We start from the raw sequence: 27,529 nt of genomic DNA on the forward strand, positions 1-27,529 counted from the left end.
CCTTGTTAGTTTTAGTCATATTTAGTCATTCACAAATCTTTTTTTGTTAGTCAAGTTTTAGTCGACTAAAAGTCTCATCATTTTAGTCTAGTTTTAGTCAAAAGACAACTCAAGGTATCTTAGTCAAGTTTTAGTCGACCAAAAGTCTAGTCATTTTAGTCTAGCTTTAGTCAAAGGAAAACTCAATATATTGTGTGGCAAAATAAGTTACATAAAGTACATATAACCTGCATAATGTTTGTGCCACAACACCATAGCTAACTGGTTGATTTACAGCGTAGATGCCTAAAATCAGCATTAGCTTATGAGACGATGAGCACAAATATTGATTTCGATCTTGATTCAGTATGAATTCATATGTATATAGCTACTGTACATATAAGGAAAAATAAGTTTTTTACACTTTTTTGGGGTTATATTATATTTGCTTGCATTCTTTACTATTCACTATTATTAACATTTCAAAATTTCACAAATAAGTCAGCAGTTATGATCTGCAATACTTTGAGCAACTAGACTACATGTGTATTTATGCATGCACACTATGCTGTACGGGTTTGACAAAAATTTCTGCAAACACCTGTATAGTGAAGCTGTTGTGTAACTTGCGCGGCTTAAGCCATTCAAATATACGGACACAGCGCTAGAAGTATTGAGCGCTCCGGGAACCACGTGACCACACGCGCGCGGCCGCGAGATGACAGGAGGAGTATGAGAGAGACCTGTAGCCTACTCGAGCAACAGCGCCAACTCTTTCGGAATATTTTGAACAGCTGAATATTCATCTCATGATGAAAAAGTAGAGACAATTGTAGACGAAAATGAAGAGAGATTTTATCTTAGTTTTTATTTTATGCAAAACATTTTAGTCTCGTCCTTTTTCGTCAACAATAATGCATGTTAATTTAGTCTTAGTCAGCGTTTTTGGACATTAGTGCAGTCTCGTCATCGTCTCGTCTTCGTCATGGAAAAAAAGGTCGTTGACGAACATATTTAGTCTCGTCTCGTCTGACGAAATTAACACTAATCCCTTGTGTAATTTTCTCTGCTCGTTGTGCATCACAGCTCCGAGTCCGTGCTAACGCCGACTTGATGCTAGGTTGAGACTGAGAGCAGGATGCACCGCCACCGACATTAACCAGGGACGGATGCACTTTGTTTAAGTGGTACATCATTTGAGTCGTGGCCGTGTTGTACTTATACACGGCATCGCAATGTTTGCAGTGAACTTCACCACACAGTGAAATTCATTTAATTGCTTCAAGACTCACACTACGCAACGCAACCTGCATTAGATTAAAAAAAAATTAGGTGCATTAGATTAATCGATAACAAATTAACGTGATCGACGAAATTCGATTAATCATGGCCATCCCTATTTTGGATACACCGATCTTTCCGCGTTGTCAAATCAGCTGACTTGTAGCGGCATCTTGTGACAGCACGTCCTGGTTTTGGGTCATTTACATGTCTTTGGTCCGTGTTGCGTTCGTATATCAATCGAACCGCACCAGAGTTCGTTTGGAAGCGTACCGAGACCCATCTTTTTAGCGGTCTCGGCCCGCTTGTTTGGTGCGCACCCAGGTTTGTATGGCAGCGTTCACATATGTTCAAATGAACCACACTAACCGAGCAATCGCACCAGGGTCTGTTTTAATCGAACCAAACATGACAAGTGTGAACGCACCCTTAATGTATATTGCTGTCACTTTTGAGTGCTTCTGCCCATTCCTGTTAGAAAGGGAAGAGATGGCACCCATTTACTATAGCCCATATTTTCTGTTTAGTTGGATGGGGTTCTGTGCATGTTTGGATATTGAACTGCAAATGTTTGTTTTGTTGTACTCATCCCTCATAGCAGACCTGTTCTGCGAAACCAGTGTCTTGCTCAGAAGTGGTATCAAGTGGCCTTTCTGCGAAATATCACAGCCTTGGGATTTCTAGGGAGCTTATCTGAAGCCGTGCAGGCTTACCTGCCTCTAATTTAAAGATGTCACACTATAAGAGTGTCAGCATCTGAAGTTGACAGTAGAAACATACAGATCCCATAATGAATCAAAGGCTTTGAAGTGGCTTACAGTGACCTGTTTACAATTCGCAGCATTTTCCTAGGACACAGGTCAGCAGAAACTGCTGCAATTCACTCTGGGACTCGCTCCTCTCAAGAAATAAACCAGATTAGTATGTGGAAGGTCATGAAATTAAACGTTTTTTTCAATTTTGTCTTAGCTTCAGGTAACCTCAATTACACGTTCAGTGATCGTTGGAGGTCAGTTAATGTGTGACATATTGCTCTTAAGTTTGGTGCATATGCCATTTGTCAGTATCTTACTGAACGTATGATAGATCATGTGCGTCTACGGTATTACTTTATTAGTGTTGCTTGCGAAGGTCTTACAGGTTTGGAATGACATGAGGGTGAGGAATTAATGACAGAATTAAAATTTTTGGGTGAACTATCCCTTTAAGTTAGACGACAGGACTATTAAGAAATAACAAACTCTAGTAAATACTAAAAGCGCATGAAACTGTCAAGTAGTGTAACAATAACACGCTCTCAGTCACACGCGCACACTTTTGTGTTTTGCCTCCCGAGACGAATGATGTCAGAGAAACGTCAGTAGGCTATAATCGATTATGGTCTATTACTGCATCGATGCAACGATTCATTTCAACACCCATAGTAGACGAGCTGGACTCTTTGGCCATAAAGGTCTTCTGACCTGCGGGAAGCCTGAGCTTTGAAGAGCGCTCCCAAAGATTATTCCCAGCAGCATTAACCTTTCTGGAGCTCTGATCTGTGCTTGGACTTCAGCTGCGCACACACACACTTTTGAATTTCACAATGCAGGGCAGAGGAACACATGCTTATGCAAAGATGGCATCTAACAGAGTTACTTTACTGATTTGGTTTGGTTGTTGTTTTTATTGGATTACTGAGTGTTGAATGTCGTTTGTGATTTAATGAAAGTTGTGAAACACCTACCTGGCATCTGGCAGGTAAAGCTACACCGATTCTGTTCCTTTAGTTGATAGAAACCTGATGGAAAACTGCTTTATCTTTTTATGAGCAAGTGAACAAACTTTTCAAACTGGGGTCTCGGGACGCTAAGGGATCTGTGAACATTTTTACAGGAAAAAAAGGTATTTAAGGAAATGTATTTTTGGGGCCGTCATGGGAAACATGCACTTAAGATAATGAAAAATATTCAATGTGAATATTTATATATATTTTTTTTACACTGAAACATAACAAATTTGATATTTTAATTTCATTCTGCCCACTAAATCCTAATCAGAGATAATTTGATTAATTGTTAAATGATAATTCATTTATTTGTTAACAGTATTCCTTTTTCGACAGTAAAAAAATTGCATATAGTTTTGTAAAATAATCTAAGGCTCCAACTAAAAATGCAGCTTTTCAACTGATTTATATATCGATTTATTTTTAAAGTAGTTGATTAATCCAACTCTAACAAGTATTTTCCTGATTAGTTTATTAATACTTTCTAGGGATGCACTATTCGTTTGGACATCAGAACCAATTTTTTTCTCTGTTCAGGACTTGTATTGTAACAAAATGCATTGAAATAATTTCCCAAATTGTAATTTGTTTGGAAATATTACAAAGTCTGTAAACAGAATGTTAGCGCAGACCAGAGACGGACATAAAGAAGAGAACAGACCTGAAAAAGGCACGACAAGCTCACTGTTCACAACACGCAAAATATTGGAAGAAAAATATAAATATTGAATTTAGGGTGGTGTTTCAAATTAATGTTCTGACTGTCTTCAGAAAAGTCGATGGCATTTTCTTTTCGTTTTACCTCCATTTAACGCCTATTTAAGTAGTGTTTATAAGCGCATTGCTACTTTGTTTACAGCAGTAACCAAGGAAACAAAAACCGCTGCTGTTCCATAAGCGCCACCTACTGTCATAGAGTGAATTTGCGTTTTCATTTAGTCCGTTTGCTGTTTTTGTTTTGTGCACATGTCTTATGTAGCATAGTTTCACAAATCTAAATTCAGACCATTCTGTTTTTGCTTTAAATCTTGAAATTGTACAATCTAATTAAAATCAAAATAAACTGCTCATGCTACATGATGTGTGTAGCAACTTTGTTTGGATCGTGAATAAAATGCAGTGGTTTGTTTGTCCTGTTATAGAGCAAATAAACAACTAGGGCTGTCACTAACGATTATTTTGGTATTTGAGTAATATAGCGATTATTCTGACGATTAATCGAGTAAACGGATATTTTTGTGGTAATAAAAATAGACCCAAGCAAACAATAGCCATTAAAATGACTTAATTCATATTATTGTAACAACGAGGTAATAATATTTGGTTCAAATAAAGTTTTAAAAGCAAATAACCTTATGGTTTCATAGAGCAACACAGTTAAAATACATAGTATAACATGCATTATAAACAATCATCTTATGTACATTATGTAGGCCTATTATAACAAATGCCTGCAGAGGGCGCCAACGGCCTGGTGATTGTTGTTGTCCCACTTTACGGCAGATCAAATCCTTTGTTCAATATTGGGCAAAGTCATTTAATTCAAATGTTCACTTAATCTTTAATATTTGGCAAAGGATTTATAAAGGATTTACCTTACAAATATGATGAAATGGCATACATTGCGTTCCCAGACGAATGTTATAAGCAACCCATAGAAAACAGCGGCCATAGAAAACGGTCTAATAATGCAGTTCATGGATTAATCGATTACTCAAATTTAATCGAGGAATCATTACATCCCTATAAACAACAAATACATTTGCTTAAACAAAGGGGAAAAAATCGGCAACCGGTATCGGATTGTCAATTTTTTTGTAAAAAACGAAACAAAAACTGAATCGGCTGTGAAAAATCATGGTCGGTGCATCACTAATCCTTTCATTAGCTTACCAATAAATAATAGCTCTAAATTAATCTTTCCACAGCATTGATCTTTCAATGTTGTATTCAAACAGTGCAGGTTTGCAAAGAACGCAGTTGAATCCTGAAACTTTGCAGGTGTCAGTTAGATTAAAGACGGTGTTTGTCACACTTGTTTAAAGAAAATGCTCCATAAACGCAACCGTATTATTCACAGAATATGGGACTGTCAACTGTATTCTAGTTATTTTTGAATGTTATTAGTCGATAGTGAATGAATAGTGTCGAGTATGATTTACTTCAGTGGCACTTGCATTATACTCATTATATCATACTAATTTTTAGCATGTCCGGGAGCGGCCATCTTAGGGGATGAACGTAAACTGCGTGATCGAGGCATTCCACGCAAATCATTTTTATGCAGTCAACGCCATTTGCTTACATTGGTACAACGATGCATCAATGTCATTGGTGTATCGTTCCAGTCATACTGTCAACCTGATAGAAAGAAAAGATGTTTCCTGATAATATTTAACTATTTGCTCTAGTTACTATATAAAAAGCCAACTCTATTATTTTGGGTCCAGTTGTGCTTTCAGAAGAAACTAGCCTGGCTTTTTCCACACCCTCAAAATGGATCTAATGCATTCTTATTAGTGAAACGCTCCCATTGTGGTAGCACCCTATATAATTTTTCTTGCAGTTAATAAGTTCCCGCACATCCACCAGTAAAGGATCATCTGATGCATCGCCGAAAGAGATTTAGAATTTAATTGCCCTTAATTGCATCAAGTGGCTGACCAACGACGGCCTGAATGACTTGATGCCGCTCCTTCCTGAAAGTGCTTGTGGTTCAAGCATACAGGAAGGAGCTGTATGTTTATTGGTTAGCAGCTCACATTTGCGTCATTGAGGGAAGCTCTTAAAGACCTTTATCGCATCTGAGATTTGAACGAAACTTTTGTCTGCAAGTCATTCCCGTCTTTGAGGCATTGTGCAACTTAACTGAAACTCTTTGTTTTGTTTAACAGCCAAAGGATGTGAATCCCGGCGACCTGTCTGTGTAGAACAGCTCTAGCCGAGCCGAGGGAAAGAGAGTGCCGTTCAAACAAGAATGAGGCTGCTGGCCTCCTCGCCACACCGACTACAACAAACACGCCTCGCCCCTATGGAGTTTTAACCCCTGTAGGAGTACAGGCTGCCTCGGTCCACCGACACTGGTGAAGGAACACAGGTATGTATGAGCGCACACAGATATAACAGCCCCTCCCTTTGGTTCTGCCCTTGAATAACAAACAAAATACTAGCGTGAGAGAAAGAGAGCGAAAGACTGAGGGTCCCATGTGCCATTGGGCAGCGGGGCTTTCGCCATGAGCAGTACTCTGGGCAAAGATAAAGACTCTAAGGAGAGGGAACCCAAAGCTGATGGGAAATCCAAAACCAAAGGGAAAGATGCCAAAGACGGGAAGAAAGACACAAGCGGCGCTTCGCCGGCGGTGGCCTTCACGTTGGACAGCACGATAAAGCGGCCCAACCCGCCACCCAGCACGCGCAAAAAAGCCAGCAATGCGGAGGTCATCAAGGAGCTGAACAAGTGCCGTGAGGAGAACTCGATGCGCCTGGACCTGTCCAAGAGATCCATCCATCTCTTGCCCTCTTCCATTAGGGAGTTGACCCAGCTGACCGAGCTCTACCTGTACAGCAACAAGCTGCAAAGTCTGCCACCCGAGTTGGGATGCCTGTCGAGACTGGCGACGCTGGCGCTCAGCGAGAACTCTCTCACCAGCCTCCCCGACTCGCTGGACAACCTGAAGAAGTTGCGTATGCTCGACCTGCGGCATAACAAGCTGCGGGAGATCCCTGCCGTGGTGTACCGCGTCACATCCCTCACCACACTCTACCTGCGCTTTAATCGGATCACCACCGTAGAGAAGGACATCAAGAATCTGTCCAAACTCACCATGCTCAGCATCCGAGAGAACAAGATTAAACAGCTGCCTGCGGAGATCGGTGAGTGAGCTGCAGCTTAAAACTGTTGCTTTTCTTTTTAAGGCACATTATGACCATATAAAAAAAACTATATTGATTGATATTGAATATTAAACTGTAGATGCTCATTTACCATATTTTTTCTTTTACCATCATCAAATGCTCACTTAAATTTGAACTTGAAAAAACACAAATGTTTTTTTAAAAACATTTGTAATTTTCAGCAAATCTCAACATTTTTATTTTCATACTGTACATTATAATGTTGTGATGCCTAAATCAGTGTTATTGTCAGTTTTCATTGAAGTACACAAATGTTATGTGCTTTTTTTTGTATATTTTAATATTTAGTTGTAATTTATATTCATTTCAGTTTTAGTACTTAAACTTATAGTACCATATTTTATTTCAGTTAGTAGGCAAGGATAAATAATATTTACATTTTATTGCATTTCAAAAATCGAAAATGCTGCTTTTAACAGTTTGTGGCACTGGCCTAAATTCACTTGTATTTAAAACTATTGATTTTATTTTTTAGTGTTTTATTTTTGGAATATTTAGACAAAATAGTATAAATATTTAGTTTCATTTATTTATCGATTATCAGCCTTAAAAAAAAGAATGAATGCCTTATCTGTATATATGGGCTGCTATGAGTCTTCTGATTGGTTAACAAATCTGACTATATGCCATAGTCTATTATTTTATGTCATTCCTCTTGCTAGTATAAAAGTTAAATGTTCATTTGCAATGATTCTGCTGGCTTGTGTTATAGGTGAGCTTTGTAACTTGATTACGCTGGATGTAGCCCACAACCAGTTGGAGCACCTTCCTAAAGAGATCGGCAATTGCACTCAGATCACCAACCTTGACCTGCAGCACAATGAACTTCTTGACCTACCTGAGACTATAGGTGAGAACCTGCTCAAGCTTTATTGAGCAGGTAATCTTTATTGTTCAATAATCTGTATTGTTAGAGGCAAACAAAAATTGTACTGCACAGTTCTGTTTTGGGCAGATTTGTTGGGTTTGTGAGCATTAACACTTTAGGCGCCAGAGTTTTTTTCCTAAAACGTTCGATTTTGACATCTTCATTTCAAAAGGCTATATCTTAAAAGTGATACAAGATAGAGACTTTCTGTAAATTAGATAAATATTAAGGATGACCCAAAGTTTATGTAGGGATTACATTTTCCCATCTAATTTGCATATTATGACGTCATATGGTGGTGGACATCGTGGATTATAGAATTTTCATGAAAAGTCACATGTTTAAATGATAATGCAGCACTTCTTTGCCCCCAAAATGTCCCTCATCTTCTGTATGCTATATTGCACAATACTGAATGCTCAGGTAAATAGTAAATAGTAATCAAACTGTGTAAATCATTACTAATAAATGGTAGAAACAAACCGAACGCATGTAGCGGTTGGCCTTTTGCTGTAGAGATTTTCCATTTACTACATACAGTAGGCACTCTGATTCCATGTATGGGGCACATGTATATTATTCATATGACACACAAGTAGACAAGACCTGTTTAGTTCAAAAGCTCACTCGCCACGGCAAGGCAAAGATCATGAGTGAGATGACGAGACAAGACGAGAGACAGACACGGGCCCGCCCGCCGAGTGTGCACAGTTCGGACTACTGTCATTGTCATTGCGACTCCCCACCCTGCCTCCTAACTCTCCTATGAATACTTCGACCTCGTCTAACATACCCAGTGGCATTAGACAAAGTCTCCACCACAATACTGTCGCCGCGATTGCGGAGAGGCACACGGTCCGAAGACAAAGTTTCATGGCTAGCGCGGTAAAAATCTCCCGTCTCGTTCCCCACAACACTAACACACCTGCTAACTTCGCGATGAACACTCTGACCCCGGGAAACATTGTTTCCACCACTGACATTGGGCAAATGACAATCTACATTGGGCAAAGGATTCACCATTTGTGCTTGGTGTAGGGCTACAGTTTCAGATATTTCCCTTCAGAATCAGGGTCCGCGAATAGAAGACCCAACACTTCATTGCGGGTAAGCTTTATTGAAGCCATTAGAAAATAATAATAATCTAATGCAAATACTCGCTGACGTTGACAATATTGCTCTGATAAAATGGCTCTCGCACACTAGATCCACGTTTGTTCGCACTGATTCAATGCGCTCTTGATCGAAGATTTTGTATTGAAGCATGACGTTTTTTTGAGTCGGGGATGCAGTATGACATGTCTGCCATCTAGTGGAGGGGAGGTCGAACAAAATTTGACACCCTATTTGCAAAATTGGCCGTTTTATTCAGTGCCGCATCTTGTTTAGTAATCTCGACCGTGGCGCCTAGAGGGTTAAGTTGTACTTTTTACTGGTCTAATTAAAGGGTCACTTCAGTGATTTAGCATTAAGCTTTGTATCAGTAGAAACCCCATAGTATGTTTGAATTATGGTACTTTCCCCCCTCATATCCCCCTGAGACGAGAGAATTATGCATTTTATTTCTGGAAAAAATCCTCAGATGACGCAAATATCGTAATTTTGCGTCATCGGAGGGTTTTTTTTTGGCCAGAGCCTAAAAACTACAGCCAGTAGAGGGAGCTGTTCCGCATGTTTTCAACCCGCCTGCAGGGGAGAGATCTCCCTCTCAGAATGTAAATGCGCTCGGCTCGGCTTCGGGCATTCATAACCGGCGCGGTGCAGAGCAAAGTGAGTCTTTCAACTTCTCAAATAATTCCTATGAAAGTTTAGCTTTCCATATGCGATCAGAAAACGCGCCAGACTGGACACACGCTGAGAATGACTGTCGCACTTATCTCTTAGCTCTGCTCAGAACTTACTTCCCTCTCATGCTGAATTAAATCTGACTCCTGCTGCGTTTGTCCTGTGACTTTCGTTCAGCTCACTCACACTTTATTGAAATGAACATTCAGTTTTTAATTGTAGTGTTTGTTCTCTAACTGAATTAAATTATTGTATTATTATGAAGATCAAAACGAAGTTGGGGGCAGTGTAGGGAGTGGCCTCGTAGGGCAGCGAAGCAAGTGCATTCTGGGAGTTGTTGTCTTTCATCCACATGAGACAAAAATACATTTTCTGTCTTTTCTCAGTCTAGAAGGCACCAAATTCAAAAATATTTTCACATTTCTACTACATAAATACACAAGTTTAAATACACACTCATCTTCCCAGCGCTGAAGTGCCCCTTTAAGTATAGTTTGATCAGTGGAGGAAGTATCCCTACAGGCTCATGTAAAGACTAGATCAACATTTTTTAACCATAAACTTATTTGGACCACAGACAACACATTTGGGTCCAGATTTACTAAACAGAGCAAATTAGCATTAGAGCGCAATCCTATAAACGCGCTGATGGGAGTGGAAAGTTCTACATGTGGTCTACTGACAACTTGCAAATTGAAGAACACAGATGCAACCGGATCATTTCCATAATGACCAACGCAGAAACATAGAGCTCATTGGTTGACAGAGCTCATCAACCAAGAGCAGCACAAATTAGCGTCTGGTTTAAGAAACTTTTTGTCCGGTAAATAATGGATGGAGCAAATAGAAAATGCCTAAATCACCTTGCGTGATTCATTTAAATACTCTCCTCCCATGAATTTTGCGTCTGAAAGGAAAAATTCCTAAAAATGCTTATACATTAAGTTCAGCCACAAAATAACCCTGTCCACGCCTTTTCAGCACAATTTTTTCACTTTATGTCTTTTGTAAATCCTGAAAGTAGTTTTTTTTTTATGCCAGGAGAGGGTTTGCGCTGATCAAGCTGTTAGTAAATCTGGCCCTTGTACCATAAACTTAAGCATATCGATGGCATTTCTCACGTTCATTTACTGTTTCAGGTAATTTGTCGAGTATAAACCGTCTGGGTCTGAGATACAACCGCCTATCAGCGATCCCTCGATCTTTAGCAAAGTGCCGAGAGCTGGAAGAGCTCAACCTTGAAAACAACAACATCTCGGTGTTACCAGAGGTGAGGCTTGTTTCAGCTCGTTTGAGCTTTATCATTTAGCTTTACCATTATCAGTCTTGTCTTATTTGTCATTTTATTGATCCCTATCTCTTCCTCCTCAGGGGCTTCTGTCCAGTCTGGTGAACCTGACGAGTTTGACGCTGGCGCGGAACTGTTTCCAGTCTTACCCAGTGGGCGGCCCGTCCCAGTTCTCCACCATCTACTCACTCAACATGGAGCACAACCGTATCAACAAGATCCCCTTCGGCATCTTCTCCCGAGCCAAAGTGCTCAGCAAGCTCAATATGAAGGTAATTGTCCGCATGAGGTCACTGTTGAAGATATGTAGGGAAACAAACTTTTTAGGACACTGGCTCTAACTACAGAGCAGAATATCGTTAGAGGCTGTTTTGTCCTTGACCGAAAAGCATAGTTGTGGCTAGTTTTGCATGGCCAAGCACATTTTCTTCATAAAATGTAAAACAAAATACCATTCAATTGTTGTAAACTTTATTTACAGGACAACCAGTTAACATCTCTTCCGCTGGATTTTGGGACGTGGACCAGTATGGTGGAGCTGAACCTGGCAACAAACCAGCTTACTAAGATTCCAGAGGACATCTGTGGACTTGTGTCTTTAGAGGTGACATAATGTTCTGTATTTTAACGAATCACTGAGTTTCATGATGTCAAACCTATTTTTGTCATGTAGTTAGGTCTATGCTTTGATTCATTGTTTTTCCTTTGGTTCTTTCAGGTCCTCATATTGTCCAACAATCTCTTGAAGAAGTTGCCTCATGGAATTGGGAACTTGCGGAAACTACGAGAGCTTGACCTGGAGGAGAACAAACTGGAGTCCCTCCCGAATGAGATTGCCTACCTTAAGGATCTGCAGGTTGGACATTTGTCTACATAAGCAGCTGCATTTTAAGGCTTCAAATTTGTTTCGTAAATATTGTGAGATTTTTAGTTGGGTCAAACTTTTATAGTGATACTTTGCAGAACTGTACGGATCCCTTAAAGGGACATGGTGATGGGAGGAAATATTTTAATCCAATGAATTTGAATTCTTTCGCAAAAGTATTTTGTTACCCTGTGACACTTTTGATCACATAAGCATTGAAATATAGTTCTTCCTCCCACCTCATTATTTCCAAATTCTGTGAACGAATGCAAAGTTTCTTGGGGAAATTCAAATGTTTTTCTAGCAAACACAAACTTTCTGGAGGGAACGCAACATTTTTTCAAAAGAACTTTATCAAGGGAATGTAAAGTTTTTTTCAATAGAGCTCAAATGTTTTACGAATGGCCGCAAACTGTCTTGAAGGAACGTAAAGTTTTCTCGAGAAGGCAAACGTTTTACGAACAACTGCAAAGTTTTCAAGAGTACAGTGTTTTTTTTTTTACAAGAGAGTGCAACAAATTTTTGAATGACCGCAAACTTTCTCAGTGTAGCGTAATGTTTTTTTTTTTTTTCAAGAGAACACAAGCGTTTTACGAATAACTGCAAACTTTCTCGAGGTAATATAAAGTTTTTTCAAGACAACGCAAACATTTTACAAACAACCTCAAACTTTCTCAGTGTAATGTAAAGTTTTTTTTCAAGAGAACGCAGACGTTTTACGAACAACCGCAAAGTTTCTTTAGGGAACGCAAAGTTTTTTCTAGAGAACGCAAATGTTTTACGAATGACCTCAAACTTTCTTGAAGGAATGTAAAGTTTTTTTTTCAGAGAACGTAAACGTTTTACGAACAACCGCAAAGTTTCTCAAGGGAACCTAAAGTTTTTTCAAGAGAACGTAAATGTTTAACGAACGACCGCAAATTTTCTTTAGGGAACGCAAAGTGTTTTTCTAGAGAAAGCAAATGTTTTGCGAACAACCTCAAACTTTCTCGTGGGAATGTAAAGTTTTTTTTCAAGAGAATGCAAACATTTTATGAACAACCTAAAACTTTCTCGTGGGAACGTAAAGATTTTTCAAGAGTAGTTTTTTTTTTATTTTTACAAGAGAATGCAAAAAAATTTTGAACGACCTCAAACTTTCTCAGTGTAGCGTAATGTTTTTTTTTCTCCAGAGAACGCAAACGTTTTACAAACAACCGCAAAGTTTCTCGAGGGAACATAACTTTTTTTCAAGAGAACGTAAATGTTTAACGAACAACCGCAAAGTTTCTTTAGGGAACGCACATTTTTTCTAGAGAACGCAAATGTTTTACGAATGGCCGCAAACTGTCTTGAAGGAACGTTAAGTTTTCTCGAGAAGGCAAACGTTTTACGAACAACTGCAAAGTTTTCAAGAGTACAGTTTTTTTTTTTTTTACAAGAGAGTGCAACAAATTTTTGAATGACCGCAAACTTTCTCAGTGTAGCGTAATGTTTTTTTTTTTTTCAAGAGAACGTAAATGTTTAACGAACAACCGCAAAGTTTCTTTAGGGAACGCAAATTTTTTCTAGAGAACGCAAATGTTTTACGAATGACCGCAAACTTTCTTGAGGGAATGTAAAGTTTTTTTTTTGTAGAGAATGCAAACATTTTACGAACGACTGCAAACTTTCTCGAGGGAACATACGTTTTTTGTTTTTTTTCAAGAGAACGCAAACATTTTATGAATAACCTCAAACTTTCTCGAGGGAACATAAGGTTTTTTTTTACAAGAGAACACGAACGATTTACAAACAAACAGTTTTTCAAGAAAACAAACGTTTTACGAATGGCCGCAACATTTCTTGAGGGAACGCAATGTTTTTTCTAGAGAACGCAAATGTTTTACGAACGCCCACAAAGTTGCAAGAGAACGCAAAAATTTTACAAACGACCGCAAACTTTCTCGATGGAACATAATGTTTTTTCAAGAGAGTGCAAACTTTTTACAAACGAACACAATCGTTTTATGAATGACCGCAAACTTTCTCGAGGGAACGCAAGTTTTTTTTTTTTTTAAAGAGAACACGAATGATTTACAAACAGTTTTTTCAAAAGAACAAATGTTTTACGAATGACCGCAAACTTTCTCGAGGGAACGTACAACATTTCACACACTCCGGGGATTTTAGTTTTGCTTTCTCTGGCAGCACAATATAAAATATAGCCTAAATGTGGAAGATAAAATTCGCTCTTCACACCTTTTACAACAAGTGTCAGTTGCTTTGAAACATCAGGAGAAAAAATGAAGGAAAGAAGATATTAGAAAAGAGAAGGTTTCTTTTCTGCTCGTGTCCCACATCCATCTCAAAGCGCAGAGCGGCATATGACACATCTTTCTGGGGACATTTTTTTTAACTAATAGTTAATTTTCTTATATTCTTTAGGTTACCATTATTACCTGATAATTGTTTAAATGTTTTACAGGCTGTAGTGTGTTTAACTGACGGAAGTGCTAAAATAAACGTGCATGCCTCGTTTATTATTTCAAAATATACCTCCCTCCCCCCCAACCTAGTTGGTCCATTACCACCGCAGTGGTTAAAAACTGCCACTGTCACAGCCCTAGCTGTTATACAAGTTGATTTGATTGTGAAACTCATTTGAAGCATTTATTTGCAGAAACTTGTTTTGACCAATAATCAGCTGACCACTTTGCCGAGAGGAATCGGTCACCTGACCAACCTGACGTACCTGGGCTTGGGAGAGAATCTACTGCAGCACCTACCCGAGGAGATCGGTACGACCTCACCGCCACCCTCAAATGCACACGGCCACACATCTATACGCAACTCACTCACAGCCTTTCTCTGTCCAACCCACAGGCACACTGGAGAACCTCGAGGACCTGTACCTGAACGACAACCCCAACCTGCACAGTCTGCCGTTCGAGCTGGCCCTGTGCAGTAAGCTGTCCATCATGAGCATAGAGAACTGCCCCCTCAGCCACCTCCCACCGCAGATTGTCGCCGGAGGCCCTTCCTTCATCATCCAGTTCCTCAAGATGCAGGGTCCCTACCGCGCCATGGTCTGAGATGCTCGCACACCGTACAAAGAGAAAACTGACTCGCCACACGACGTTACCTTGCCGTCGTCGTCATTATATCTAGGACAAGAAACTACGCAACTGGGTTCCAATTGATGGAGGAATCATAGCCAATTAGGTCCCCTTTACCCCCGTAGAAAACAACGTCTAGACTTCTATTGCCAAAATTTATGTACATTAGTGATTCTGAAGAGGCGCTCTTAAAATGTTTCAATCATTTTGCCAATTTATTGAAAGTCATTACAGGGGTTTCGATGCCAGGAAACAGTTGTATGCAAAAACAAAACATTTTTAAAAGTTCATTTTTGCTGCTGCTGCCGCCATACTGTATGCGAGTTATTTGATTTGATTTTTTTTTTTCTTTATTTAGCCACAGATTTTTTTTATTATCATCCCACAACCAAAAGATTTTTATTGTACAGAGGACCTGTTTGGAAGCAGTGAACAAATTTTAGTGTTTTTTTTTTTATTATTTTTTATTAATTGTTATTATTATAGAATTGTGCCTATCCAGTGCAGTTGGGTGGTTTGTGTCTGAACATAATTATCCAAGAAGTTTTTAATACAAAAAAGATGAATTTGCAGAGTATAATTTATTCCGTAATGATTGTTGATTCTTTTGTCAGTCCCTTTTTGAAATATTCATTCCCGTTCGCTATTTGGACGTGTTGCCGCGCTTGACGTTTTAAAATGATAAATCTGCAAATCTTTTTATTTCTTTTCCTTTTGCGATATAGCGAATGGATGAATCAAATTTCACTTTTGACAGCAATCACGTCACATGGGTTTAGCTAGTTGGAGCTAGCTTGTCACCCTGGTATCGGGGGTCTCTGTTTTGGAGGTGGGGTTTGTAATTGTTTACTTGTTTGCCATATCCACAGTGTTGCGCTCTGCTTGTGTCCTATTGGTGAGAGTCGCATCTACATATCATATCAGGTGCTGAACAATGCTAGCAGTTAAAGGCCCACGTTTACTGTGAGGAATGCCAAACGCCCATTCAACATCACTTCCATCCTTTTTTTTTATTCTGCATTTATTCCTTCAAGTTTTAAACTTCACCATTTGATTTCTGCTCCAGAATATTAAACAACGGTTACTTTTTTTCTTCTTCTTTTTTGCACCGTTTGTCCCACATACCGCCCCTCTAATGCTGCTGCCTTTAATGCACTTTGTATTGATATTTGGCATCCTCCTCAAGTAAAAGGGTCGTGATATTTCATGTTACCGATTAAACATATGGATGGGGGCATTTATTATTATTATTATTATTATTATTGTTGTTTCTGAAGTATTTTATCTTTTATTTCAATTCTCTATCATGTATATTTTATAACAATGAATGAAAACATTTGCCTCAGCAAATTTGAACGTTAACATTCTATTAAGAACCTTATTCTTCTTTCTCTTTATTAAATGTTTTGATTTAAACTTCTGTCTGACTAGTTTGTTTCTATACATTATCACTTTCAAATGGTGCAGATCATCAAGTATTGCAAGTAAAAACTGAGATGTTTTGATTTATACAAGCCTTTGTTGAAGAAAAGATGGTATTTCTTTTGGTTTAGTATTATCTCAAGTTGACTGTAAATTTCCACTCTAGTTTATCAAGCCAATGTTTTGTTGGTGTTCTGTCCACGCTGTCTTTTTTTTTCGTCCACGTTTCCTCTCGCTCTTTGATCCGTAAAGACATTGTGTGCATTGGCAGCAGTGTAAAGGCTTCGGAGAGGCACTTCGCATTCGTGGGGCCATGAAAAGGACACAAATCGCTGCTTTTTTATCAACCAGCAGAACCTGTTGCTGCTTACGGACCTCCTAGAAACGTAATGCTGTAAAGGAACTGGCCCCGCGCGAGACATTACGGACTGTGTTCTCGGGCCGGTTCCACCAGCATGGACGTTCTGCCACAGATGAACTCCCTCTGGACCTGCTCGGCCGATACGGTGCATATCTTGCGCTGAATAAAAACAACACAAATACAAACATTGTAAAAAGGGCTTTCTCTGTTCATGCTTAACTATACACCAGAGGCATTGCATTCCTGGTTTTGTATAAAAGCTTAGAACTGTACATTTGAGTTTTCTTTTGTGTGCGTGCGTGTGTGTGTGAGGGAATAGTTAGATGTTAACAAAATGGAATTATGATGTGACAATAAATGCCTTTGAGTACTTCAAGTGAGACGTGCATTAGGGACACATGTCCCATTTTAAGTTTAATTTTTTTTAATTTATGTGCCATTTATGCAGGAGAGGCTGGTTTTCACGCAAGGTAATGGTATGATCAGTTTTGGATGAGAATGCATCACAAATCAGGAATGTAGTCAAAAAAATGTGCTTTTGATGGTGAATAATGACAGTGCAGTTATAATCAGCCGTGGTGGCAATTTTCATTTTGATCTTGTATTGTTCTGGTGAATCCTTATGATTGGAGCTTAAGGGTATGCTTTATTATTTTTTATAATGTCTGCATTTAGGCCATAAAAGCTGTATAAATGAAGTTCATATTCCATGTTTTGTTTTGTTTTTTAAACATAGGAATGTTGTTTCCTGCTTTTTTTCTTGCCTTGCTATGTATAGGAATCAAGCATGTTGTTTTACTTTCTTTCTTTTTTTTTAAGATTTCATATTTGTCTGGTTGGGTGGACAGGGATGTAAAAAAGTACAAGAGATAAAAAAAAAATGTTGCTCTTTCGTAACTGCAAAATGTTTGTTTTTGTTTTGTTTTTTACACTTCATATGGTATCAAGTGTTGTGCGGACTGTGTCTAAGCTACTTTTCTCTAGAACAAAAGGTGAGGCTTTCTCAGCCTTAAAGGTGATTTCTCTTTCTTTCCGACTCAGCCCAAACGAATAACAGGACCCTCTTCCGTCAGATCAACTCTTTGCTTTGATAAGCATTCTTCAAATAAATGTTAATTTGACTGCCTTACGAATGTCAAATATGCTCCTCTCTCACCCGTCATGCATTTTCAGTCCAGATCAATAATCCAGTCAAATTATTGTTTCTGTCAGAGAGAATATAAAACTGTGAAAACTCACTTTGGCTATTTGTTTGCCTGTTAGATTATCTGTCTATCCGTCCATCCATCTATCCACCCATCTGTCTGTTCATCATCCATCCATCTTTCTATCTGTCTGTCTGCCTGCCTATCCATCCATTTGTCTATCTATCCGTCCATCCATCATCCAACAAACCATCTATCTGTCCATCCATCCAACAACCCATCCATCCATCCATCAACCCATCAATATATCGATTTCGATCTTGATTCAGTATCAACTCATATGTATAGCCTATAGCCTACAGTAGATATTAGGAAAAATAAGTTTGCCTTTTTAGCACTATTTTAAACTTTTCTTGGGTTTAATTATATTTGCTCACATTCATTAATATTCACTTGTGTGTGCTTATATAAGTATCATTTACAATATTAGGATGTAAGTTATTAACGTTTTAATATTTCACAATGAAATCTAGTGTTTGTTCATATCTACATCATTTTTCAAATGCAAAACCTATAATTAAGCAAGCCGTTGTGATCTGCAATACTTTGAGCAACTAGATAGGCCTACATGTATGTATATTTATTAAAAAGCCCAACAGGCATCTAGTGGGTGCACCTAATGGCATTACAAATGAAAATTGTTATTTTCCAGCCACAAAATGACTCTAATTTGTCTCTTTGCATTAGAATCCTCTATTTTAACCTTAATTACTACACTAATTGTAATATATATATATTTTTTTTCTTAATGAGAGTCAAATTAGTTAAAAAAAATACACTTTAAATGTAAAATTTTTTACATAAATGTGTTTAAACAGCAGGAAAAAAAGTGTCCAGCACACTTGTACTCCTTCAATAAAAAGCATATCCCACGAATCTTGATGCGCCTCATGAAGCTGTTAAAGAATGTACAGAGCTGAAATATACACAGACTGTTGCCTCTTCGAAGAACCTAAGATAGTTTCACATTTTTGTTCACTACACAATTCCCATAATTATCTTTTTTTACAGTCTATGGTTGATACCGGTAGCTTACATTTCCGGCAGGCGTCGCTGTTTCACCTCTCCTGACTGAGCGCGCGCGTCCTCCGCGCTGTTTATCCGTTTCTCATTCATCTCTTAGCCTGGTACTTGAAAAACTAGTAACTTGCAGTAACGTTTTTGGTTATTATTAGGGTTCCCATGGTCATGGAAAGCCTGGAAATGTGAAGGGATTTTAAAATGGCTGATTTTCAGCCCTGGAAACGTCATGGAAAGTGCGAGAGTACGAATCTTTTTACTTCAGTCGGCTCTAAAATATTTAGTCAGGTAAGTTAGATATTCCTTTACTTTTAGGGGGAAACTTTTTTGAAATTCACCTCGGCGTATAGGCTATAAATGACCTTTATCTACTTAATTATCACAAACTTGAGTTGTATAACAATATTTTAAAAGTAAGTTATGTGTATTTAGGCTAGTGTTCTACGTTGTTCATCAAGTGGATTATTATCACCGATAAACAACCACTTAGTAGATTCATCACTAAAACAGTCAAATTGTGTAAGTGGATTAAATCAGTCCGGCACTTATAAAAAGTGTTTTAAGAAGTTTTAAGTGCGTTTGACGTCTCCGCCTTGCATCTCTTGGCGGCTGCTAAGCAACGTAATCTCGGAGGCTGGTGTTACGAGTATAAGAGGGCGTGGCTCAAGTACAGCATACGAGGGAAGTCGTTTAGAACGCAAGCGAGCGCGCGCACTCACACTCTCCTCAGCGCGCGTCTCTCGCACACAAGCACACGGCGCGCGCACAAGCTAATATGATTACGTTCATCTATTAGCTCTGTGCGCGAGACGCATCCTGCGCGCGCACAGCTGAATTGAGCGCTGATGATGAAGCGCTGTCTTTACACGCTCCACCGACGAGATGCGAGAAATTAATTATGCCGCTTTTGTCATGCCAAGCGACTTAAAAAAGAGAAGTTACACTCTGAGGAAGATTTCTTGGATGGCTTGATAAGTTTGTGGGTCGTATGAGGCTTTTTTTCCACTGAGGTAAGATCCATTCCTGCCTTACTTTTTCTGTTTGTGTAATATTATGTTATTGCTTAAAGTATTTTTTCCCTTATTTTAATTATTCTTATTAATTACATTTCTCCTTATTTCTTTTAGTAATACAGTTTTCCTCATTTTTTTTAGATGTCAAAGTGACCGAAAATGTCACTTTTGCTTTCAATAATACAGAAAAAAATGAAGTGCCATCAACTGAAAACATAATTTCAGTTGTGAGATCAAGAGATTGTGATTCTCAGCAATGGGGTGTGAAAACGGGACCAATGGGACAGAACACTCGTACACTCTTCTAGTGGCCCTTCCTTTGAGTGTTCTGGTGGGGCTCCTCATCCTCCTCATCGTCTTCGGCAATGTGCTGGTCATCATCGCCGTGTTCACGAGCCGAGCTCTCCGGGCTCCCCAGAATCTGTTCCTGGTCTCGCTGGCCTTCGCCGACATATTGGTGGCCACCCTGGTGATGCCGTTCTCGTTGGCGAATGAGCTGATGGGCTGCTGGGTCTTTGGGCAGGTGTGGTGCGAAATCTACCTGGCCTTGGACGTTCTCTTCTGCACGGCCTCGATCACTCACCTGTGCGCTATCAGTCTGGACAGGTACTGGTCGATCACGCAAGCCATCGAGTACAACCTCAAGCGCACGCCTCAACGAATCAAGCGCATCATTTTTATCGTTTGGGTCATCGCCGCCGTGATCTCCTTCCCGCCTCTTATAACCATGGAGAAGGAAGAGGGGAACATCTGTGAAATCAACAGAGAAAAATGGTACATTATTTCCTCTTCCATCGGGTCGTTCTTCCTGCCTTGCATCATCATGGTCCTCGTCTACATCCGAATCTACCAGATCGCCAAGAAGAGAACCAGAGCGCCTCCGGGGGACCGGAGGAAAAAAGAAGTGGGCAAGAAGGAGAGCGACCCCCACGAGAAGCTCAACGGGGATCCGAACGTCGAACCAGGCGACAAGGGCGCGATAAACGGCATGGACATGGAGGAATCGTCCTCCTCGGACGACAAGGTCCCCAACCCTTGCTCCCTCAAGAAGAAGAGCTCAAAGGGAAAGACCAAGCTGAGCCAAATCAAACCGGGGGACGGCGACAAGCACGAGGCCTGCCAGGTCGCCAAGACCAGCAGGTGGAAGGGCCGTCAGAACCGGGAAAAGCGTTTCACCTTCGTCCTGGCGGTGGTCATAGGCGTGTTCGTCATCTGCTGGTTCCCGTTTTTCTTCACCTACACTTTGACTGCGTTTTGCAACTGCGTCCCCCAAGCGCTTTTCAAGTTCTTCTTCTGGTTCGGCTACTGCAACAGCTCCCTCAATCCCATTATATACACCATCTTCAATAATGACTTCCGGAGATCCTTCAAGAAGATCCTCTGCCGGAGAGATAACAGGAGAATGGTGTAAAATGGGCTGCGTTTCCTTTATCAAATGTAATATATCACCCGCCGTTTAAGGGAAGTACTTGTGTACTAAGCCAACATGTTGTGTGTCATTATACAACAAGGCCGAGGGTGGAAAAAAAGACTCTCATGCTTTGTACAAATGCATGGTTATGCAAATACAGCACAATATGTGGCGGATTCGTCCATTTTTGAAGTGACTTGTGTCGTTTTTGATGTGTGAAGTTTCGTAACTGTGATATTTCATCGCCTGCCAACGTGGGGGGACATTTATGCATCACAAACCACTCAGAATGTGAAAAACTATTCAAAAAGTGCCAAAGGACTAAGGATTGTTGATTTGGACTGCTGCGAAAACTGTCCAACCACGCCACAACGTGCATGTCGATGTCTTCTCGCGGGGCCTGTTTATTTCCCTGACATATTGTATAATTAATAGTGAAGGTGTTGATATTGTTCCGTGGTTTTATCCCTGCCAGTAATGGTTCATTTCAAATCTCGCCATGGACCATTAAGCAAAAAAGATGTTGAGCTCGTCTGACTGGAACCTGACAGGCCGGTGTGTCACAACAAATTTCTCTGGCTCCTGATGTAGATTTTATATGTCACCCTAGATATAATGGATGGATCTTTAGTGCCACAACACAAGCGAATCAGTTCCAGTCTGCCACTAATAAACTGTGTCAAACTCGGCTGTTGGTTTAGCTGGCGAATTTGTAGAAACGCACAACAAAACAGTTGAATATTCAGCAAGATATCGAATGACTGACAACAGAGCTTCTTCAGGTCAAGGTGAGGTCAGGACTATCGTGTGTTTTCTGTTCTCTTGGGATGCATGGAGGGATCCAGTTGGAGTGAGATGGAGTGAGTGTCCAGTCCAATTGCTGTGCGACCCCAGTAAAACGGCTCAAAACAAAGGTCTGGAATGACATCTACAAACTACCCGTCACTGTGCATTACTGCCATATCTGAAAAAAACGAATCGTGATGTATGACTCACTTCGATATATATTGGCTGTTTTCTGGTTGTCTCCTGGTTGTGCTCTCAACGTGTTTTACCATTGAGATCTAAAAAAAAAAATGTATTTGCACACACTCTAACAAAGAGAGAAAACACTCCAAAAATAAAAAGTACAGAACAGTGTTTTTTTTGTCTGTTATCATTGACTGAAGATTTTGCTAAATATGGCACAAAAGCTTCTGAGAATAATACAAGTTAGACTCAAATGAAAGAGTTGAAAGTATCTTAGCAGAAGCACAATTATTTGCAGTAATGATTTTATAATGGAAGTGTATGGGGCAAATTATTGATTGGGATCTTAAAATACACACTTCAAAAGTAACACTGAAAAAAATGGAACAGGAACAGTTTACACTCATGAAAACTGTAAAGCATTATATGATCAATATGTTATGACAACATTGCTTTAACTCATCAAAATAAGTTACGCTATTTTCAACCAATTTTTTAAATACCCTGTGGTGAAAATCAATTTTTAATGTTGTTTATATATATGTCAGTGGTGTTTTTAGTATGCTTTCAGACAAACCTTGTGCAAATTCATGTCAACACTATTGCTGAGTATTTTCTCCTTAAAACTGCAGTGAACCAAAGACGGTCTCAAAAACGTTTCTGATGTCACAAACTACCATGTAACCAATCACGTCAACGTGACGTCACCCATTGGATTCTGAAGAGCAGTTTTGAAGCGTAAAGTAGGGTCGAGCTGGCCGTTGCCATCTTGGCATCGCGTCGTCGCGCATCACTCCCGGATAATAGAAAATGGGCAAAGAGGCGGGACGTGGGCAGAGCTGAGGTGACGTGAGGACTAACAGACAGCAGATAAATGGCTATCCACCTGTCACTCAAAGTGGCCACGCCCTTAATTATGCAGAACTCAGTTTAATGTCAGTTTAATGTCATTTAAGTTTAAATGACTTAAACGTCCAATTTGTTTTACAGAAATTGCTAGTAAATTTCCATAATTAAGTAAAACAATTAAATGACATTTTGACAAAAAAAACTATATATATATATATATATATATATATATATATATATATATATATATATATATATATATATACATATTCAAAACTGTAAATAGTTAGAGTAATACTTTGACTGACAGTATATCAACTGGTACAGCAGATGGTCAAGAAATTAATAAAAACAACCACGGTTTGATTGACATGCAAATTGACCAATCAGAGTTCATTTTTTAATTGATTCACGCAGTATTGCTTTAACTTTCTTATTCTGAACCTTTTAAGTTTTCTGAAAATCACATGCAATTGCGCAAACCCTTGACTTTCACAGAGAATGAACAAACTGGAAAAGTCATTATCTCTTATCTCGTCATATCAATTATTTTGCCCACGTGTCTCAGTTCAGTTTGACTTTAATGTATCAGTTGACCGTTCCCCTCAGAAATGTCCCTGTTTGCTCTGCATGTAAGAATAGCATATGTGTAAAATACTGCCCGCGGTTAAAGTTCCTCAGTGGCAGCAATATACATTTATTGCCTATGCCGGAGCTGGAGAGAATGTACCGAGACCTTCATAATTATGATGGATCATATAATTTCATCTCATCTATAATCATCATTAAACCGTCAAGACAGCGGGGTGACAATTACGAAGTTTAAAATAAGGTTTTTATTACACGGAGCTATAGCGGTTTCCGTATCCTTTTACAAAGCGACATAAAAGCATTAATGGCAACTTAAAAGATATGGCAGCGCATTACCACCCACAGGTGGTATATGACATGATACGAGCTGGAGGGGGATCTGGGGAAAGGCTGTGCGTGGAGACTGGCCATCCTGAAGTGTGAGTGGGAGATCGGAGAGATGGCCTGGCCACACGGTGAGGGACATTCAGTGGGCGTGCAGGGATGTTGTACTTTGAAGTGACGATCTTCACTTGTGAATGAGAAGTGCAGAGAGAGGAGTGTGTATTGGTCGAATTCGTGACGGGGGGGAAAAACTTGACAGTTAATTACATCAGCGCAGGTGAGGACTGTGAGAACAACTGCTGACAGGATTTTCAGGGTTTTCAATTGTTTGTCTTGACAGCCTTCGAAATGGTTACATCTTTGAAATAGCTAATTGGCGCTTAGACTGTTACTTTTGTGTTGACAAAAGTTCTGATAAGTCTTGACGCTTTGGTTACACTTTATTTTAAGGCGTCATTGTTACAGTGTAATTATATGTTTAAATTCTGAGTAGCCTAATATTAATTAACTACATGTACTTACTATATAGGGTTAGGGTAGGATTTGGTTGCATGCAATTATGCATGATACTGTTACTAGGCCTACTATGGTAAGTAGGCCTACATGTAACATGTAACACCGTAAAATAAAGTTTTACCATCGTTTAATGCTCATTTCCTGTGTGTTTTTATTTAAAAAAAAAAAAAAAGATTTATCATTATCAGAATAATGACTATTATATCAGAAAATAAAAATTATAATTATTATTATAACAACATTATATCAATTAAAAGGTGGATTACAACTCCCTGATTTTTGTGCTTTATTTTTGGGCAGCGCAAATGAGAGCGGTATGGTTTTGGCAGATGAGACATCTCCAACCTGCGTGGACACAAATTGAAAAATACCACGCAGGAGAAATTCCTCTACACAAGGCTTTATTCATCCCCCTGACTTGTGTTACAAAGAAGATTGATAACCCATTCATTAGACATACATGCAAATTGGGGTTTGAGATTTAAAAACAAATTGTTAATGACTACTACCAGTATATAACAATGCTCCATTTTATTGCAACTCGGCTCTTCGTGAGGTATTAAGACATGGGATAACACAATACTAAGGCAAGTGTTTGGAGATTTATATGAGGATGACACACTAATCACATTTGAACTATTGAGAACAAAGTTCTCTCTTCCTGTTAAACATTTTTAAAAATGTTTTCAGGTGAGGCATTATATTATTACATTACAAGGAGGTCATTTAAGGCCCCTCTCCTCACTCTCAATAGACAATATTATAAGAGAGAAAAAAGGGTCCAAAGGTGTTGTGTCCTAAATGTATACCAACTTCATTGACTTGTATAGGGTGGATGTATTATCTTCTAGACTTAAATGGGGAAAAGATCTGGAATGTACCTTTGAGCAAGATTCTTGGGAATACATTCAAAAGTAGGCACATACTAATACAGTTTAATATTACACAGGGTATATTATACACCTGAAAGATTACACAAGATTAATGATTCATACTCAGACAGTTGTCCTAAATGTAAAACAGAGGTTGGTACATTATTGCATATGTTTTGGACCTGCTCGGAACTAGAAACCTATTGGGAAAATATAATACAAACTATTGATAAGATTATTAATGTTAAAGCTACACTGTGTGATATTTTACCCCATCTAGTGGTGAAAAGGTATATGACCATCCAGTGAATTTTAGTTTCTGTTCCTCTCAATTCCGATTTCGTTTCAACTCCTACGGTGGCCGATTTAGTCCAAGATTAACATGGCTTCCAGTTCGACCTCGTCCACATTCGACACGGTGCCTGTGGGATATTATGTGCGCAGTGGGATGGTTGGAATTCAACTGGCCTAATTATTCGGCTAGAAAGAACTGCAGCTAATCCAGAGTGAACTTTGATGATAGTAATGTTTATTCAGTCATCCAATTGCAAGGCATAAAAAGGTTTGCGTGGATATGTACATAAATGTGGTTTCTGTGAGAGAACAAATAAGGATGGTAAATATACATACACAGTTAAGAACTGTATAACTATACTTATAAGTTACATTTGTATAATGTAACCGTAAACCAGAGCTTATTGTACCATATATAGGCGCTAAAGGCAGCTGCATTAAAAGGAGCGGAGCTGCCGCTGCTAACAAGCGGTGTCCGGTTACAAAAGTGTGTGCGGCGCTTTAACGTTAGCACTGCAGTGCGCTCTGTATAACATTTGTTAATATGCCGATCAGACCTGATACATATTTCCATCAACATACATTACAAGCAAATATTTTCTATAAACGAATAAACATTGTTGATAACAAAATAACTGAATGATTATTCAAATAGGTGAGCATTACGCTATTGTATGTTGACACAAAAATACTTCTGAGGTGACATCAACTGAATTACGCGATGACACACTCTGAAACACATCTACAATGACAATAACTATTATTACTTACGGAGTTATTAACGCACAGAAATACCACACAAGGAAAAACAGACTTTTGAGGAATAAACAAGCCAGGAAAACTCCGTATAACTCTGTTACTGGACGCTGCTGAGATGAAAACTCTCTGCACATGCACCAGACAAGTCTGAACAAGTTGACGCGCACATGCGCGAGGCAGAGAATTTTGTACAGTGCCATCGAGTGTTAAAACCGGTTAAAACGCGAAAAGCGAAGCTTGAATTTACGGGTATGTCCCTCTTTGGCTAATGTACTTTCAAGATGGAGGGGCAACATGGCGACCACCGTTAGATCCCATTACCTTATGTATTTTCAATGGCATATTATAAACTTACGAGAATACTTTATTACTTGAAATAAGTAAATATACATTAATGAGCACATATATTTTTGAAAGAACTAAGTGTTTTTAGCTAAGAATAAACTAAAAAAGTTACACAGTGTAGCTTTAAGCTTTCATTTGGTCCGAGATTTATGCTATTGGGAGATGAATCAGTCCTCCAACTTGATCAAAGGAAGAATTCACGTTTTGTTAAGAGGGCTCTGATAGCAGCAAAGAAATGTATAGCTATACAATGGAAACCAGAAGAACCACCCAGTCATGTTGTATGGCTTAGAGAACTTTCATCCTGTGTTCCTGTTGAAAAAAATAATGTTTAATCTAAAAAAAAAGAACAAAAAAACATTGATGTTCGAAAAGATTTGGGGCAAATTTATTAAATATATGAATAATTTGGATGTTACATTGATTGAAAATGCTGATGTGATAATGTAACCCTTCTTTACTTGAACCCAATTTTTTTTTCTATTTATTTTATTATAATTATTATTAATAATTATTAATATATAATTATTCTTTCTTTTTTTCTTATTCAGCAGTTTTGTAATACTGCCTATTGGAGTGTTCTATTGAGGGGTGGGATAGGGATGGTAGGGTGGTTAGAAAAGATTGTCATTGCATTCTGTAAATTGTTCATGTGAAAATAATAAATATTGTCAACATTATATTCAATTATATAACAATAATTATATTTTTCATCATTATTACTACTCTATTTTTTAAATGTTTTTAATCAT

The 27,529-nt window shown here is 38.8% G+C and overlaps 2 protein-coding genes across 6 annotated transcripts in view; both read left to right on the forward strand.

The window, feature by feature from the left end:
* Window positions 1–16,981, forward strand: part of shoc2 (SHOC2 leucine rich repeat scaffold protein) — a 28,835-nt gene extending 11,854 nt beyond the window's left edge. For 2 of the 5 annotated variants that reach the window (XM_079807143.1, XM_079807145.1), the window contains exons 2-10: window positions 5,923–6,125; window positions 6,199–6,901; window positions 7,656–7,793; window positions 10,736–10,866; window positions 10,968–11,156; window positions 11,366–11,488; window positions 11,603–11,740; window positions 14,391–14,508; window positions 14,594–16,981. In XM_079807143.1, coding sequence (XP_079663269.1) covers window positions 6,262–6,901; window positions 7,656–7,793; window positions 10,736–10,866; window positions 10,968–11,156; window positions 11,366–11,488; window positions 11,603–11,740; window positions 14,391–14,508; window positions 14,594–14,802 — 1,686 coding nt within the window. In that variant the 5' untranslated portion in view covers window positions 5,923–6,125; window positions 6,199–6,261 and the 3' untranslated portion in view covers window positions 14,803–16,981. Of the gene's footprint in view, window positions 1–5,922; window positions 6,902–7,655; window positions 7,794–10,735; window positions 10,867–10,967; window positions 11,157–11,365; window positions 11,489–11,602; window positions 11,741–14,390; window positions 14,509–14,593 lie in introns of all 5 variants that reach the window. The other 3 variants (XM_079807141.1, XM_079807142.1, XM_079807144.1) reach the window with 2 other exon arrangements.
* Window positions 16,982–19,584: 2,603 nt separating this feature from the next.
* Window positions 19,585–22,398, forward strand: adra2a (adrenoceptor alpha 2A). Its single transcript, XM_079808656.1, has 2 exons — window positions 19,585–19,844; window positions 19,989–22,398. The coding sequence occupies exon 2, from the start codon at window positions 20,104–20,106 to the stop codon at window positions 21,256–21,258; it is 1,155 nt and encodes a 384-aa protein (XP_079664782.1). The 5' UTR covers window positions 19,585–19,844; window positions 19,989–20,103; the 3' UTR covers window positions 21,259–22,398.
* The last annotated feature ends 5,131 nt before the right edge of the window (window positions 22,399–27,529 follow it).

The sequence above is a fragment of the Gobio gobio genome, assembly GCF_949357685.1.
Source record: "Gobio gobio genome assembly, chromosome: 24".
NCBI classification, from domain to species: domain Eukaryota; kingdom Metazoa; phylum Chordata; class Actinopteri; order Cypriniformes; family Gobionidae; genus Gobio; species Gobio gobio.

Bases quoted from the DNA above. Each gene is read 5' to 3' on its own strand.
- adra2a (XM_079808656.1), top strand. From the start codon at position 20,104: ATGGGGTGTGAAAACGGGACCAATGGGACAGAACACTCGTACACTCTT.